The 14,625-nt window shown below is 51.5% G+C and overlaps 7 protein-coding genes across 7 annotated transcripts; 4 read left to right on the top strand and 3 right to left on the bottom strand.

The window, feature by feature from the left end:
- Position 1: 1 nt before the first annotated feature.
- On the top strand, positions 2–2,277 carry BDV14DRAFT_176416 (chromatin remodelling complex Rsc7/Swp82 subunit-domain-containing protein). Its single transcript, XM_073769243.1, has 3 exons — positions 2–189; positions 304–1,432; positions 1,487–2,277. The coding sequence occupies exons 1-3, from the start codon at positions 141–143 to the stop codon at positions 2,073–2,075; spliced, it is 1,767 nt and encodes a 588-aa protein (XP_073626527.1). The 5' UTR covers positions 2–140; the 3' UTR covers positions 2,076–2,277.
- Positions 2,264–3,830, bottom strand: BDV14DRAFT_176413 (ESCRT-III subunit protein SNF7). Its single transcript, XM_073769242.1, has 4 exons — positions 3,304–3,830; positions 3,010–3,214; positions 2,735–2,943; positions 2,264–2,657 (listed from the first exon to the last, which is right to left on the bottom strand). Exons 1-4 carry the CDS (start codon positions 3,479–3,481, stop codon positions 2,578–2,580), a joined length of 672 nt encoding a protein of 223 aa, XP_073626526.1. The 5' UTR covers positions 3,482–3,830; the 3' UTR covers positions 2,264–2,577.
- Positions 3,831–3,949: 119 nt separating this feature from the next.
- BDV14DRAFT_89212 (nuclear telomere cap complex subunit Ten1) lies at positions 3,950–4,637 on the top strand. Its single transcript, XM_073777795.1, has 2 exons — positions 3,950–4,073; positions 4,164–4,637. The coding sequence occupies exons 1-2, from the start codon at positions 3,988–3,990 to the stop codon at positions 4,510–4,512; spliced, it is 435 nt and encodes a 144-aa protein (XP_073626525.1). The 5' UTR covers positions 3,950–3,987; the 3' UTR covers positions 4,513–4,637.
- BDV14DRAFT_89227 (MFS transporter) lies at positions 4,638–7,121 on the bottom strand. Its single transcript, XM_073777796.1, has 3 exons — positions 6,259–7,121; positions 5,829–6,205; positions 4,638–5,772 (listed from the first exon to the last, which is right to left on the bottom strand). The coding sequence occupies exons 1-3, from the start codon at positions 6,603–6,605 to the stop codon at positions 4,763–4,765; spliced, it is 1,734 nt and encodes a 577-aa protein (XP_073626524.1). The 5' UTR covers positions 6,606–7,121; the 3' UTR covers positions 4,638–4,762.
- Positions 7,122–8,282: 1,161 nt separating this feature from the next.
- Positions 8,283–10,403, top strand: BDV14DRAFT_89235 (putative 3-beta hydroxysteroid dehydrogenase/isomerase family protein). The gene is made up of 4 exons (XM_073777797.1): positions 8,283–8,545; positions 8,598–8,852; positions 8,944–9,589; positions 9,650–10,403. Exons 2-4 carry the CDS (start codon positions 8,624–8,626, stop codon positions 10,182–10,184), a joined length of 1,410 nt encoding a protein of 469 aa, XP_073626523.1. The 5' UTR covers positions 8,283–8,545; positions 8,598–8,623; the 3' UTR covers positions 10,185–10,403.
- BDV14DRAFT_89239 (pre-mRNA-splicing factor SPF27 family protein) lies at positions 10,301–11,416 on the bottom strand. The gene is made up of 2 exons (XM_073777798.1): positions 11,288–11,416; positions 10,301–11,233 (listed from the first exon to the last, which is right to left on the bottom strand). The coding sequence occupies exons 1-2, from the start codon at positions 11,322–11,324 to the stop codon at positions 10,623–10,625; spliced, it is 648 nt and encodes a 215-aa protein (XP_073626522.1). The 5' UTR covers positions 11,325–11,416; the 3' UTR covers positions 10,301–10,622.
- An 858-nt stretch (positions 11,417–12,274) lies between these two features.
- BDV14DRAFT_190843 (neutral/alkaline ceramidase) lies at positions 12,275–14,599 on the top strand (the record flags this gene model as incomplete). The annotated part of the gene is made up of 2 exons (XM_073771395.1): positions 12,275–12,471; positions 12,526–14,599. 2 exons carry the CDS (start codon positions 12,275–12,277, stop codon positions 14,597–14,599), a joined length of 2,271 nt encoding a protein of 756 aa, XP_073626521.1.
- Positions 14,600–14,625: the final 26 nt, after the last annotated feature.

Here is a 14,625-nt window from a genome sequence, read left to right as displayed (position 1 = left end):
AACAGAAACTCCATCAAGCCGGAGCTGCGGTGCGGAAGGAAAGCGCGACCGTGCAAGGGCATCCGATCGGTTCTTAGCCTGACTGGCTTGTCGGCTCTGTTATTCTTTTTGCCCAGGAAGTATTAACCCCAGCTTTCACAATGCCTAGGAAGCTGCGAGCAGCCGCGCAGGCAGCCGCGCAATCCATGAGTGAGTTATTTCCCTCACCACCTCAATTTTCTCCCCTCAATGCCCCTTGAGTTTGCAATTGGAGCCCGTCACTTCGCGCAATGTTGAACGCGCCTGCTAATGTACGGACGACAGAGAATGTTCCCCCTCCACTTGCCTCAGATGATGAAATGATTGAAGCACCCCCGTCGCGTGAATCGTCCCCGCCCGTAGTACCAGACGATGCAGATGAAGATGAAGACGAGGACCGCGATGCCGGCGAAGATGATGGAGAGGACGGGGAGACCTCAGCAAAGCAGGAAGACGCCGACACCCCAGCGCAAGCTACGCCAGCACCAGACGATGAAGCCGCAGAGACACCCGCACAGGATTCAAACCCGCCGTCACGACCTGATACCCCGTCGCACCTGGAAGCCGGTCGCATGTCTGCGATTCCGCGTAAACGGCGCATCGGACGTCCACCCAAGAACCGTCCTTCGGACTGGGATGCACCCGATGGGTCGCCGCAGATTCAAGTTAGCACGCCCGTTAAGCGAAGACGCGGTCGGCCTGCTGCGAGTGGAGGGCGATGGGGCCGTGGTCGTGGGGGGTCATCGCACACCACGCAAGTGCCGATTGATAAGGAAGGGAACATGATGGATGTTATTGATGATGAGGTCGCTGTTCCGCCGGATCCAGAGGGTGATACCAAGGTCGACAAGAATGGTATACTCCAGGATGACCGGGAATACAGAGTTCGGACGTTTACTATTCTTAATCGGGGCGAGCGACAATACATGTTGTCTACGGAACCGGCACGTTGTATCGGGTTTAGGGACTCGTATCTGTTCTTCCAAAAGCACAAGTTCCTCTACAAGATTATTATTGACGATGATGCGAAGCGCGATCTGATTGAGAGAGACATCATTCCTCATTCTTACAAGGGTCGTGCTATTGGTGTGGTGACTGCTCGGTCTGTCTTCCGAGAGTTCGGTGCAAAGATTATTGTCGGTGGTCGGAAGGTCATTGATGATTACAACACACAAGCGGCCAGAGAGCGCGGTGATGTCGAGGGCGAGCTAGCTGTCCCAGAGGACAAGTTGCCTCCGCCGGGAGAGCCCTACAACAGAAATCAGTACGTGGCATGGCACGGAGCTAGTAGCGTCTACCATACCAGCACTCCTACTATTCCCATACCTGGTACCGGCAAAGCGGTGGACTCTAAGAAACGAAAGGTTACTGTTACTGGAGACAATTGGATGTTGGAACATGCTCGGGAAGCTGCGTAAGTCACAAGTTTACCCTTTGCAGTTGGAGCGTCCTGACTGACTTGAACTAGCAATTTCAACGCCGCCCTGTCGCATGTGCGGCAACAAAACCTTGGAGGCACCTACGATATTCACACAAACGTCATACAATATCCCAAGATTATGCAGCCTTCCCATGCCCGTTGGGAGCGGCTCCCTCCTCCAGACCCACGAACTGCGTCCAAACTTACGCAAGGAATGTCTACACTTACTTTGTCAAATGGCGTGACTGAAGAAGAGGCCGCTCAGGTAGAATCAGAAGACCAAGCAAACAAGCCCCAGGAGGAGACACCGACCATATTCTCGACAATCCCAGCTACGCTTTCACGGCGGTTTGCGGTCCTCGACGTTCAAACTGAAAGCCCTCAGTACTCGAACATGGGTATTCCCGGTCCTGACGGCGACGTCCATGATCTCGGCGCAAACGGTCTCATCAGCGTTGCTGACCCCAAGTATCCTGAGTTTGTGAACCCTGAGATCCTTGACGAACTACCTCCCGAATGCAAGGAAGCACTCATCGAAGCTGCTTCCCACGAATGGGAATGGAAGTCGAGATGGTGTAGCGAGGTAGACAATGGTGCACGGGTTGCCCCGCGGAAGAGCTATGCGTGGTTCCCTTGATCCTCGCGACGTACTCGGTATCTTAAATCATGACTTTTGTTCTGGTCTGGGTTTTTGTCTTATTTGCTTGTTCGGCTGGCATGGGTGCAGGTGGAAAATAGGAGTTATTTAGCTACTATCTAGGTTACATCTATTTAATTCCCCAGTAACGTGGGTTTACTGGTTCTATAAGTTGCTTTTTTGACCTCTATTTGATTTGCCTAGGCTTCCTCATTCCGCCCATTGATCCTTGAGGTTGGATGGAGAACTACGCCGGGACAAGATACGAGGAAAAAACTTAATATACTCTCTTAAACTCCCAACCAACCCCAAACAAAATAACCCAGAGAAGGCATAAGTGTAAATAACGTAAGTAAACATTTGCTTGGCTAATCGTAGTGAATCGTAATAGCAGAGTTCGTTTCCCTTCAACACCCGCGATAAAAGGGTAAGCGCAGAATATGGGGAAACGGATTATGTAGATATGGTATGACAAGCAGACAAGACGAAGAGAAGAAGAGCATCACATGGCCATCTCTGCCTGTAGCTTCTTGAGCTCGGCCTCTTCGTCTGATTCTTCGGCTTCTTGTTTGGCTTTGGATGCTGCAATGGCAAATAACTCATTAGCTTTATTTCGTTCTATATGCAAGATAAGCTTGTTGGGTAGGTGGAAAACTCACGCTCCGCATTCGCAGCCGTAGGAAGCCTGTTGAGTTGATCGGCGACCGGTACCGTACCGGTATGCAGCATGCGCTCGTCCATAGCTTCCTGCTCCAGTCCTTCGAGTTCCTCCTCCAGCTCGTCTTCGTCCGGTTGTTCGCCGAGCGGGTTGTTCGTGATGACTTGGGCAATCTCGTCGCTGAGTTGTTGCTGCTCGCGGAGTTTGTCCCTGGTTATATTGTTAGCGCTGCGCATCTCCCTGCAAGCGTAACTAAGAAAAAGGCGATGTACGTACATCGTCGCATCGACCTGCTCGATAGTCATGCCATTGTGGATCTTCTCCATCGCCGACCCGGCGGCCTTCATAGCGGTCAGGGTCTCATGGTTAATATTCGCCGCTTCGATAGCGTAAATCTGCTGCTCCAACTGCGCGATCTGGGCCTCCGTCTGCTCATGGTTCTTCTCGTGGACCTTTTTCCGTCGGAGGGCAGCCTTTGCGGCTGCAGGTACAGAAATTGATCAGTCAGCCTTGTCTGAACCAAGTCTGCCTATCTCACTTGGATTGTAAGGAAACAATAGCGAAACCCACCATTCTTATTCGTAGTAACGTTCTTCTTAGCAACGGCCTCCTGCTCATTCATTTGATTCTCTAGATGCTTCTCTCTCTTCTGCAGCATTTCCAGCTGCTCGCGGAGTAAGAGGATGGCGTTCTTGGGCGCATCTTTCCGCTTCTGGGCGGCTGCACCGCCGCCGAACCAGGACCACATCTTGATAAGAGGGAAAAGAGACTAGCTCTTTATATGATCGAGAGATGTTCTATCGTTGGGAAGAAATAAAGCGACGGCAAATCGAGCGTCGCTTGAAGCGGGTTCAGCCTCGTTGCGCAAAAGTGTATCGTCGAAGACCGTGGAAGAGAGAAGGTGGGGATGACGATGAGAGACGGTACGTAGGTAGGTAGCGAGGTGAGAACTAGATCTAGGCAGCGAGGTATCGAGACTCGAGTCTGCCGAGTCAAGAAGGCGATAATTCGAAGGAGTTTCCGGGCGAAGAGAAAGCGAAGAGGCAAGGCGGAGGAGGATAGAGATGAAGATAGACTGCGGTCACTGTTTTCCCCTCCAGGCTTCCGTTTCCCTTATGACATGCGCCACCACGCCTATAGGAGGGTGTTGGTCACGTGAGTACTCTTTGCTCCATCCGGGTCGTTGGACCTGATTATACCTCTTTCTTACACACATCAACAGGCAGAGAATTATGTACAAATCTCGAACTCAGCATGAACGGCCCTCTAAATTCCACTAGGGTCTTCCTCTTAGACATACCCTCTCTCCCGGCTGACTCCAAAGTCCGCTTTCTTGGCTGGTACGTAGAACCCTGTATAGTAGCTACCTAGCGAACTACTAGGCCCCAACAAAACAATGAAAGATGAACAGGGGCTAAACTGAAATTTAGCGTCAAGAAGTATGACATCCGCCTAGGGCACTTAGTCCTCGAACATAACTACCCACGAACCCGAAAGCCAAAGACAGCGCAGAGTTCAAAGCACAGCTATGGGCCCCCCTCCATCCCAGTTGATATCAATGCGGTCCTGGATACCGTAACATGGGAAGAACTGTGCGTTGGTGCTTGGATAAATGTCATTGGGTATGTGAGGCGAGATTCTTCTTCTACGCCTGGGCTCGATACGCTGCATGTTGAAGCTGTGCTTGTCTTCCCTGCTGGGGCCATTGATTTGAATGAGTATGAGCGGATCCTGTCTGACTCTTTGGAGGTGGAGAGGATGATGCGCTCAACTGGGTGAGGTTAAGCTGGGTGGTGGTATCTTGTTGCCTGGAAATGGTAAATAATTCATTATTTATTAAATAAGTTTTGACTCATGATCGTTTACTATCACATAAAGCAAGCCGAAATCGAAAACGAAAACAAGACCTTAAGCAATGGTATCGAACGCCATATCGTGCAAACCCCAAGAACTTTTCAAAACGAACCCCCACGTTGATCAAACCAACCACAACATAAGGTGCCACATCAACTCAATGATAAAACAATGCTTAAGCAGCCGCCTTCTCAACATCCCCCCTCTCAGCCAGAGCCTGCGCCTCAAGTCTCTGCTCCAGCCTCTTCCTCTTCCTCTCCAACTTCCGCTTATCCTCCTGCATGCGACTAATAAGCGCGCTCTTCATGCGGATCTTATACCCGTATTTATAGAACACGAAAGGGATCGGGATAATCGCGACCTCAAGTAATCCCAGTAATGTCCCCGCCCAGTTGGGGCCCAGCCCGTCGTACAGGTAGGTTCCGATGAGAGGCATAACGCCACCAAGCACACTGCGCATGACGGAGTTCCCTGCCAATGCGGAAGCGGCATACACGCCGTAACTATCAGTGAGATAGTTCGATGCGTAGATGAATACACCTGCATTGCCGCATCCGAAAAGTACACCTGCGATGATGGGTACAATCCAGTGGATTGATGCCGGCGCACACGTCCACGCGAACCAGAGTTCTCCTGACGGGATGAGAATGGCTGCAATGCAAACAATAGAGACCATTGCTTCGGGGGGGACTTTGCCCGTCTCGGGATCGTGCTTGTGCGAGTTTATCATTCGGCGGATGAGCGGTTCACAGGCGATCATTATCATGCAGCCTATCCCGATACCGCAGAATGCAAGACCAGAAAGACCAAGAGACCAGCCGCGGATCTCTCTGAAGACGATGGGGTATGCAGTGAAGCAGAGGTAGAGGATGCCGTAGACGATGGCGATGTAGAGGTTCCAGAAGATGCAAATCGGCTCGACAACTGCCATGACGAACGGGCGGCTAAGGTTTACCTTGAGCATAGCCCACAGACTGGCCTTTTGGTCGTAGCGGCTCCACCATCGCTCGTCGTCTGTCTCTTTGCGTCTGAGCGCGGCCTTGCGCTGGAGAATGATCGGGCTGTATGTTTCTTTCATCATGCAGGAAAAGCCGAATGCGACGCCGGAGAGGATCAATGCAATCCAGTTCATCCAGCGCCAGCCTAGGTACTGGGTTACGAAGCCTCCGAGGATGGGACCGAGAACTATAAGAGTTAGTTTGGCAATGGACGGAAAGACGCTAGAGGCTCAATCAACGCACCTGGTCCATTAATAGGCCCAATACTCCAGATCGAAATAGCCAGCGCTCTCTGCTCGTCCGTAACCAAATCCGCAACCATACCCGGCGCAGTTGAAATCATGACACTTCCGAATAATGCTCCGATGAATCGAACGATGATCAATGACTCGATGGACTTTGCTAGAGCGCAGGGAATAATCAAGACCGTGAAAATGCCGAGGCATACAATAGAGACGGGCTTCCGGCCGTAGACTTCACTCAACGGAGCCATGAACATCGATCCGATTGCGAGACCTATGAGGTAGAAGGTCAAACCGAGCGTGACGATCGTAGTAGAGGCCCCGAATTCTTCTCCAATGACCGAGATGCCGGATGTATATGATGTTGAGTGGAGCACGCTTGATAGGATTATCAGTCTCTGAGGACCCTCAAGATTGTTGAACAGACTAACATAATCAATGTATTCCACGAAAGCATCGCAATCGCCATCCCCTTGTACTTCAGCGACCAGTTCTTCGGATTAGCCGGGTCCGCGCCGTCCTCAAAGTCAACTTCGTAGTTAGGGTCCATTGTGCCTGTAGTGCCGGTCGTCGTAACTCTTCTGGTCATTTCTGGTTCTGAAAGTCGTGAGAGGGCTGTCACGGTGCGGTCTAAGGCGTCGGCATCGTTGAGGGAGTCTTCTGTTGAGGTTGAGCCTGATAGTGATTGCGCATATCCGTTTGCGCTGCCGTTTGCACGGTCATCAGTATGGTGGGCCTCCTTTGAGAGGTCTGGGGGTGGGTTCGATGGAGCCGACATCTTGACGGGGGTGGATTTTTGCAGTGCTTCTCCTTCAATGCCTGTCTAGTGCTTTCGATTCGAGAAATTGCTTCTCATATGATATGAAAATGTGGGATGTATGTTATGAGGCGTCCGCGCAGTATAGAACTGGTGTATAAGCGGTGCTGGGACTAAGGCGTGATCCCGTTAGTTGCATGGGGAACTAAATCGGCGCAAAAAGTTGCTGTAGGATCGATATAGAAGAAAAGAAACGAGACAATGGATTAGATCCAGATGCTCAAAAGCTTGGTGATCAGACAAGAAGAAAAATGCAAAAACTAGCGTTCCCTGGGGGCGGTTTGCGTTCTAATAATTTTTCTCAGGCGCGAAGATCCCTAACCATGACTCTTCAACGACGTCCCCAGCAGTGGGGCATCAAAGCAGAAAGCAGACACTAGCGGCGTCAGAGGTTCAATGGACTAAGATCCGCCACAAATACAAACTGTAGCGATAACTGATAAGGTTCTGTTATACTGCTTGGAATGATCATAAGGCGTAGAGCACACTGACCCCCGGCTGCACAAGAGAAAGGATGCTGATCCTTCTGGGGTTCTATCACTCAATCTGGACTGATCATGTTGCTGCTGCTACAAGTAAAGGAATGTCTAGAGAATAACCTCTCGGAGGCGTGGACAGAGACCGAGGGTAACCCCGCTGGAGTTGGACGCCCAGATCATCTATAGACGCAAGCAATTTGCTTTGTCGCATCCGGACAAAATCCCGAGCGCGCAATTGCAGACGGCAATTGAGTTGGACGGAGACATTGGATTGATCTTCGAATTCCATGTCCAATCAAATATTTGGCCTGACTTGTTGCAGACTCAGAGCTGAAGTTTGAGCCTTTGACCGCGCCATCACGATTTCGAGGTCCACTTGGACCCATACAAACCGACTCCACGGGGATTCCCCGAGAATTTTTGATATATGACCAGCTCGGAAGTTCGGAACACGGGCAGCTTCTTAGGTGATTTGTGGGTATTACGTTGATAAAAGCTCCAGTATGCTGGACCCTAGACGCAGAGAGACCTTGACAGGCTACTACTCAATTGTTGTATACCCCTGAAATAACCTCGGGTGGTAGTGAAAACATGGAACACTGAGATGGGTCGCCCTTGACTGACATTCGTGACATAGGGCGCACTAAGGACGAGATGTGGCTGACCGCCCAGTGCCGGTTTCCCGAACTCTCCAGCCTGGAAGAATGCCAAGCAACTCTCCTCGTCCATGGGCGATCGAGACCATATATTAGGGGGCCGTAGACTTGTTTTGCAGCTTGTGTTTGGGTATCCATGCGGAAGACACCTCGAAAGCAGACATGCACGAGGCTTAACAAATGACAAGGGTTATCCTGGGCAAGTGTGGGCATAAGCCAGCGGCATCAACTGCATTCAGGGAAACAAACTCCACAGGGCCAGACCGTTGAACGAGAATCTCGGCCAGAAGACCGCGTTGCAGTCACGTGGTCCGTACCTTCCTCCTGGCTTGGCATTATTCAGGCTACGGTCACGTGCAGGGCTGCATTCTATACAGCCTCTGTGTAACACTTGATGAGAACTACTTCAATACTTCTACTCTTGCGCTCATTGAACCAAGAAACTTCCAGAAAATATGATTTCATTTCCCCAAGAACCAGATCTGGCGTTTCAGACCCCGGGCTGCCAGGGCGGGCAGCCCAGGCGACTCAAGCCGTGAGGACTCTAAGCGAATCCTTAACCGAGCCGACTAATATGGAGCCATCTGAGCCACTGCTCTGCCCGTTGAACCTGATTTTCATGGCTCCGCTTCGCTTCGACAATCGCGTATTGAGCGTCTCAAACGCGATGGCCATATAACGTGGCCTTTCAACCCCTGACCCTGTAGATATCTTCTGCAAAGAACCTTGAACGGCGGTATTTTGGGTGTTGCTGTCGAGAAGAACTGTAAGTACTAGATCATCTCGCGCAGACCAAGCCGCAACTGACACCAATACAGGACACAATTTATACAATTTGCCTGCAATGCTTGCTGTGATATTCTTCTGCATCGCCGCCTGCGGCATTCTCTATCTTCGCCATGTGAATACGGCAATGTGTGAGGTCCCTAAAGAGGCTGGTAAACTGTCTCCTCACCGATGGACCGTTGATGAGATCAAGGCCGCATACAAGAAAGCTGTTCACAATCCGGTAGATGTTGCCAAAGGCCTACCCCCAAAGCAAAGCCGGCGTTATATCATTGTTGGGGCATCAGGTGCGTTATGCACGATCTACTGGAGTTGCTTTTGCTGCACTCTTGTGGTCCTGCCGTAGCGGTTAGTATACGGCTGCTTACTCGCTGTTAGGGCTTCTCGGTAACTCGATAATTGAACATCTCCTCGCTCGCGGGGAGGATCCGGCAGCTATTCGTGCGTTGGATCTCCAGCCCCCCCGTGGCGATATCCTCAATCAAGGTGTTGTATTTGTCAGGACAAATATTACCGACGAGGCGGGTGTGCAGGGTGCTTTCTCGCAGCCATGGCACGAGTCAGTCGCCGATCTTCCACTGACCGTGTTCCACAACGCCGCTGTGATTCGGCCAGCTGAGCGTCACGAAATATACCTGCCTTTCTGCCGCAAAGTGAACGTCGGGGGGACAGAGAACGTGCTGAAGGCCGCCAAAAAGGCCGGAGCCAGCTGCTTCGTCTCGACATCTTCCGGCTCCGTCTGTGTGCGCCGTCCTGATTTCTGGGTTGCGCCATGGAATAAAACACCGAAGAACATTGTACAGGTCCTAAGCGATGCCACTGAACCTCCCAAGGAGCACGACCAGTTCTTCGGCTGCTACGCCATCTCGAAGTTTGAGGCGGAGACCGTCGTGCGCGGAGCCGATGACCTGAATTCAAACTTCCGCACCGGCTGCATCCGCCCTGCAAATGGCGTCTACGGCATCGGCAGCGAGACAAGCGCAACCCTGATCTCAATGTATCTGCGCATGGGCGGAGGACCAACGTAAGCATCCCCCCATACTCTTTTCATTTGTCAAAGCGCAATCCTAACTTGTCATTCCAGCTGGCTCCCCCGCACAATCCAAAACTTCGTCAACGCCGAAAACGTCTCGATAGCGCACCTCGCCTACGAGCAACGCCTAATCGAGCACACTGCATCTACGGAAACACTCCCAAACATAGGCGGGCAATCGTTCATAGTCACAGACCCAAATCCGGCAATCACATTCGGCGACATCTACCTAGCGCTTACAACGCTCGCCACGACGCCCATTCGATTTCCCTACGTCCCGCCTCTGCCAATGTACATCCTCTCGTATCTAGTCGAGTGGTACGTGCTGTTCCGGCACTTTTATGCGCCGTTCTTGCCGGCTGTCACGAGCGACTTGAATAGGCTGCAGCCATCTGTGTTTTTGATCTCGAATCCGCATTTGATTGTTGATGACTCACGGGCCAGGGAGAGTCCGGAGAAGGGTGGGCTTGGATATAACCCGCCGTTGACTAGTTTGGATGGGGTTTGTAAGGAGGTGGTGCATTGGAATCGGTTGGCTGCGGAGAAGGGGGCTGAAGTTGTTATGGGGAGTGTGAGGCCATATTAGGTAGTTCTATTAGGAAAGTTTCTACTTTTCAATGGTTGTAAATTCAAGAATTTTCGACTTCATTTTCTTCTTGATGTTGTTTATGCCTCAGGAGTTAAAGCCCTCAGCAAGAACCCGAAGCTCACTAGTGTAATTGCCACGCCATTGCCGCAGTCTGTATTATTTGGTAGCTCGTATAGCGCTCGCTCTTCCAGGTATGGGAAGTTTAGCATGACTGGGCGACGCGGTGAGGGCTCAGCGACATGTATAGCGCCGATGCGGATGCCACTCTGTAGTGTTTGATGCTTGTGAGTTTCCAAGCCAATTGCAGAGTCCATATCAGAGACGGGCCGGCGTATGCTCTTTGAAGCGAAATGTCCTGGTATGCAACTCGTAATGCTCGTTAAGCTTTCCAAAGGGGTTCAAGTCATGCTCTCTCCCATGAAAGGAACGCTTCGTTTACCGAGCCTGCTGCTGCGCATCCTGCCTCCTCTTCTCCAAGGCCTTCTGTCGCAACTCCTCAGCCGCAAGTTCCACGTCCAAAATCGCACCCACTCCCTTCCTCCACGACTCCTCCAAGCCCTGCATCTCTGGCTGGCTCGATTCCTGCGCAATCTTTCTCTGCTTGTTGACGCCCTCCGCTGCCTCTTTTGTCTCGGCCAACTCCTTCTCCAACGCCCTTAACAAGTCTTCCAACTGCGAGTTTCCAATCAACCAAGCATTCTTTCCGCCCTCTTCCAGAAGCGTCAGATTCTCGTGTCTTGACGACAAGTGCGAACTAGCTGTGTATGCCTTCTTTATCGTCTGGCGCCATTCTTCGAGATTTGGTGCTTCGTTCGCGTCGCGGGTTGGTGGTTCGGGAGCTTCGTACCGCGTCAGGTCAATTCCGCCGGGTAGAGGCCGCCCGGCTGCTTTGCGCTCGAGCTCTTGTTGCATGAAGGGTGTGAATTTTGGTTCGGCGAATTCGGGAATGGACGGGTGGGGGGTAGTTTGGTGGTCTGAGGGGAGCTCTGCTGCAACCAGACGTTCTGCGTTGGCTCGCGCTTGCTCTGTGGGCGCTGCGTCGATATCTGGAACATGTTAGGACATGGGTTCCGAAGAGAAGATTGAGGATCGGCTCTTACATGGGAGGGAGTCATGGGCTTCGCTGATGAGGGGCATTTTCAGATTATGTTTTCAATTCAATGCGCCGGGGGGGGATCTGGGATTTGCTGCTTTGACTCGAGAATTGTTCTATATGCGTTTCGCAGGTCACTTGGGGTGCCAGAGCTATCATGATGAAGCGTCTTTTTGCGTCCGCGGCGCTGAGTCACGTGTGTTCTTGATTAGTCATTTACAGTCCGGGCTTATCCACAGAAGGAAGGTGCGGGGGATGCGGCCCCCAAATCGGGAAGGCACGATCTGACGTAGCAAGGGACCAACCTCCCGGACCCTGTGAGATCCATGTCTCTTCACTCCTTGACTTATCTGACAGTTCAGTACTATCTTCACATTAGCAGGTCTACCCAGAGAATTCCTCGCGCTGGAACCAGAATACCACGCAAGTACCCTCATCAGACGCCTCCCGGAATCTTGTACCCTGCGGCTGGCATACTTCATTGGCTGCACATTGGCCAATCTGCAGCAACGACTTGGCTCTGCTGAAATATGCTAGCTCTCATCACCGATCAGCACATGCACAAGATTACCGCAACCATTTCTACTGATTTCTCTGCACGGGCTCAGGGGGCCAGACTCCAAGTACAAGCATATGACCCTCGCTCCTTGACGAATCCTTCTGTTTACGGCGCGGGGCTTGACACACTATCCAATCAGCCCTTATCGGAAGGATATTAAGCCAGGGGATAAACAGCCCAGATCAAATTTGGCTGCTATCTTCAGCGGCTTGGTTGCCAATAGGATATATTGGCTGGGCCCCTTCGCTCGTGATAGGGGTGCCGCGTCCAGGAACAAGCCTGGCCCTGCTCGGCTCCTCGCTCGGCTATCGTTCTAAGGCATCCTAACGAGTGGTTCTTAAGAAGATAAATAGCCTTGGTCACCCGGACGCGAAGAGCTGTCTGATGTCATAAGCTTTGGCTAGGCTTGGAGCGTGTTTTGTGTCGCGCTTTAAAATGGCATTCAACAGAGCAAACCTCGTGTTTGTCGGGACATTCATCGCGGCAGTTGTATTCTTACAGCTGATATTTCTTCTTCACGATAACGAGTCTCCTGATTTCAAGGTGAAAGCACAATGGGATGATCGGGCGTCGAACTATGTTGCCGATGATAGCATTCTCGTTCTAGGGGCTGGAAAGGCGGATATCACTGGGTGAGTTCAACTACGGCTTTAATAGCTTTTGAAATCGCTAACTGTAATACACAGCCCGGTTGTTGAGGTGGGATTTGGCGGCTATGCTGACCTTGACCAAATTGGAACGGGTCTCCGCCAAAGAATTTACTCGCGAGCTTTCATCGTGGCCAATCCAAACAATCTAGAGGAGACTTGGATCTATATAGTGTTGGACACACTAACTGGTGACACTGGTGTACGGCATGCTGTCTTACAAGGTCTTGCTGATTCGGGTAGCGACTATGCTCGTTACGGCGACCACAACCTTGCCCTAACGGGAACACATTCACATTCAGGGCCTGGCGCATGGTATAACTATCTTCTTCCCCAGATTCCGAACAAGGGGTTCGATAGGCAAAGCTTCAACGCAATCGTCGATGGTGTGCTACTATCCATACAGAGAGCTCATGAGAGCCTTGCACCTGGCCGTGCTTCTTTTGGTACAATAGGCCTTGAGGACGCAAACATCAACAGAAGTCCCTATTCTTACGATGCCAATCCCGAGGAAGAAAAGGCACGTTACTCTTCTAATGTTGACAAGACTTTAACACTCTTGAGATTCGACAGAGAGAGCGACAACAAAACCACTGCCGTTCTGACATTCTTTCCCGTGCATGGCACGTCGATGTATGGTAACAACACTCTCGTTACCGGAGACAACAAAGGTGTGGCGGCCTGGCTCTTTGAGAAGAGTGTACAGGATGACTCGCTCTTTGCGGATGATTTTGTTGCGGGTTTCTCTCAGTCGAGCGTTGGTGATACCTCGCCCAACATCCTAGGCGCGTGGTGTGAAGACGGATCTGGCGAAGAATGTCTTTATGCCGACAGTACATGCGGTGGGAAAGCCGACCAGTGCCACGGGCGCGGACCATACTTTCGAGAGAACGACCAGGGCGCCAAGAGCTGCTTTGAGATTGGTAAGCGACAATACTCTGCCGCCAAAGAACTATACAGCCAAATGAGCACCGACGCCGTCGCCATTCGCCGAAGTTCCGAGATAAGGTCGTTTCACCTGTTTGAAAACTTGGACGGCTATACCTTCCAGTCACCGTTCAATTCCAGCACTCTGAGCACATGCTCAGCAGCGCTAGGTTTCTCTTTTGCTGCTGGTACTACTGACTGGCCGGGTTACTTTGACTTTACTCAAAATGACACTACACCTGCAGAGCGCAATCCATTATGGTACGTTGCTCGTGCGTTCGTACACCAGCCAACACCTGAGCAACAAAAATGTCAGGAGCCGAAAGATGTTCTATTGGATGTGGGTGATGTTAGCCTACCATACACATGGACACCAAATATAGTGGACATCCAGCTTCTCCGTCTAGGCCAGCTGATAGTTGTAACTTCCACGAGCGAAGTGACCACCATGTCCGGACGAAGGTGGAAAGAAGCGGTTGCAAATGCCGCAAGCGAGTCTCTGTCGATCTCTGATCCTTTGGTCGTTCTAGGCTCTCCCGCCAATACCTATGCGCACTATGTGGCTACTGAGGAGGAGTATAGCAGGCAGCGCTACGAGGGCGCCTCGACACTCTACGGGCCCAATACGCTAGCAGCCTACATCAACCTAACACTCACCTATCTGCCTTATCTCGACGAGTCTGTTGAAGTTGGGTCACTTGAGCCATCTGGAATCGAGCCACCGATTAATACAGATAAGTCGTTGAGCTTTATTCCCTCTGTTGTCTACGACGGCCATCCGATTGGCAAAGCGTACGGAAGTGTTCTTACCTCTGCCGGCAATGCTGAATATGCACCCGGCGATACGGTGAGCGCCACTTTTGTCGGCGCTAACCCGAGGAACAACCTACGATCGGAATCGACTTTTGCAGCGGTAGAGAGACAACTGGATAATGGTAACTGGGCGACTGTGCGGACCGACGCCGATTGGAATCTTGTATATCGCTGGAACAGGACCAACGGCATCTTAGGGTACAGTGAGGTCACCCTACAGTGGAAGATAGAGGATGACTACTATACTGCTGGGAGTCTGAGCTCGGTGCAGGCAGGGACTTACCGGTTTCATTACTATGGAGATTCCAAGAGCATCACTGGGAAGATTGAGGCGTTTGAGGGTGCTGACGAACCGTTCACCGTTACTATTTGACCAGCGCATACAAGAACCTAGTTTGA

This window comes from Aspergillus stella-maris (assembly GCF_047715825.1).
Source record: "Aspergillus stella-maris strain CBS 113639 unplaced genomic scaffold BDV14scaffold_40, whole genome shotgun sequence".
Taxonomy (NCBI): domain Eukaryota; kingdom Fungi; phylum Ascomycota; class Eurotiomycetes; order Eurotiales; family Aspergillaceae; genus Aspergillus; species Aspergillus stella-maris.
This window is presented reverse-complemented; position numbering and strand designations above follow the sequence as displayed.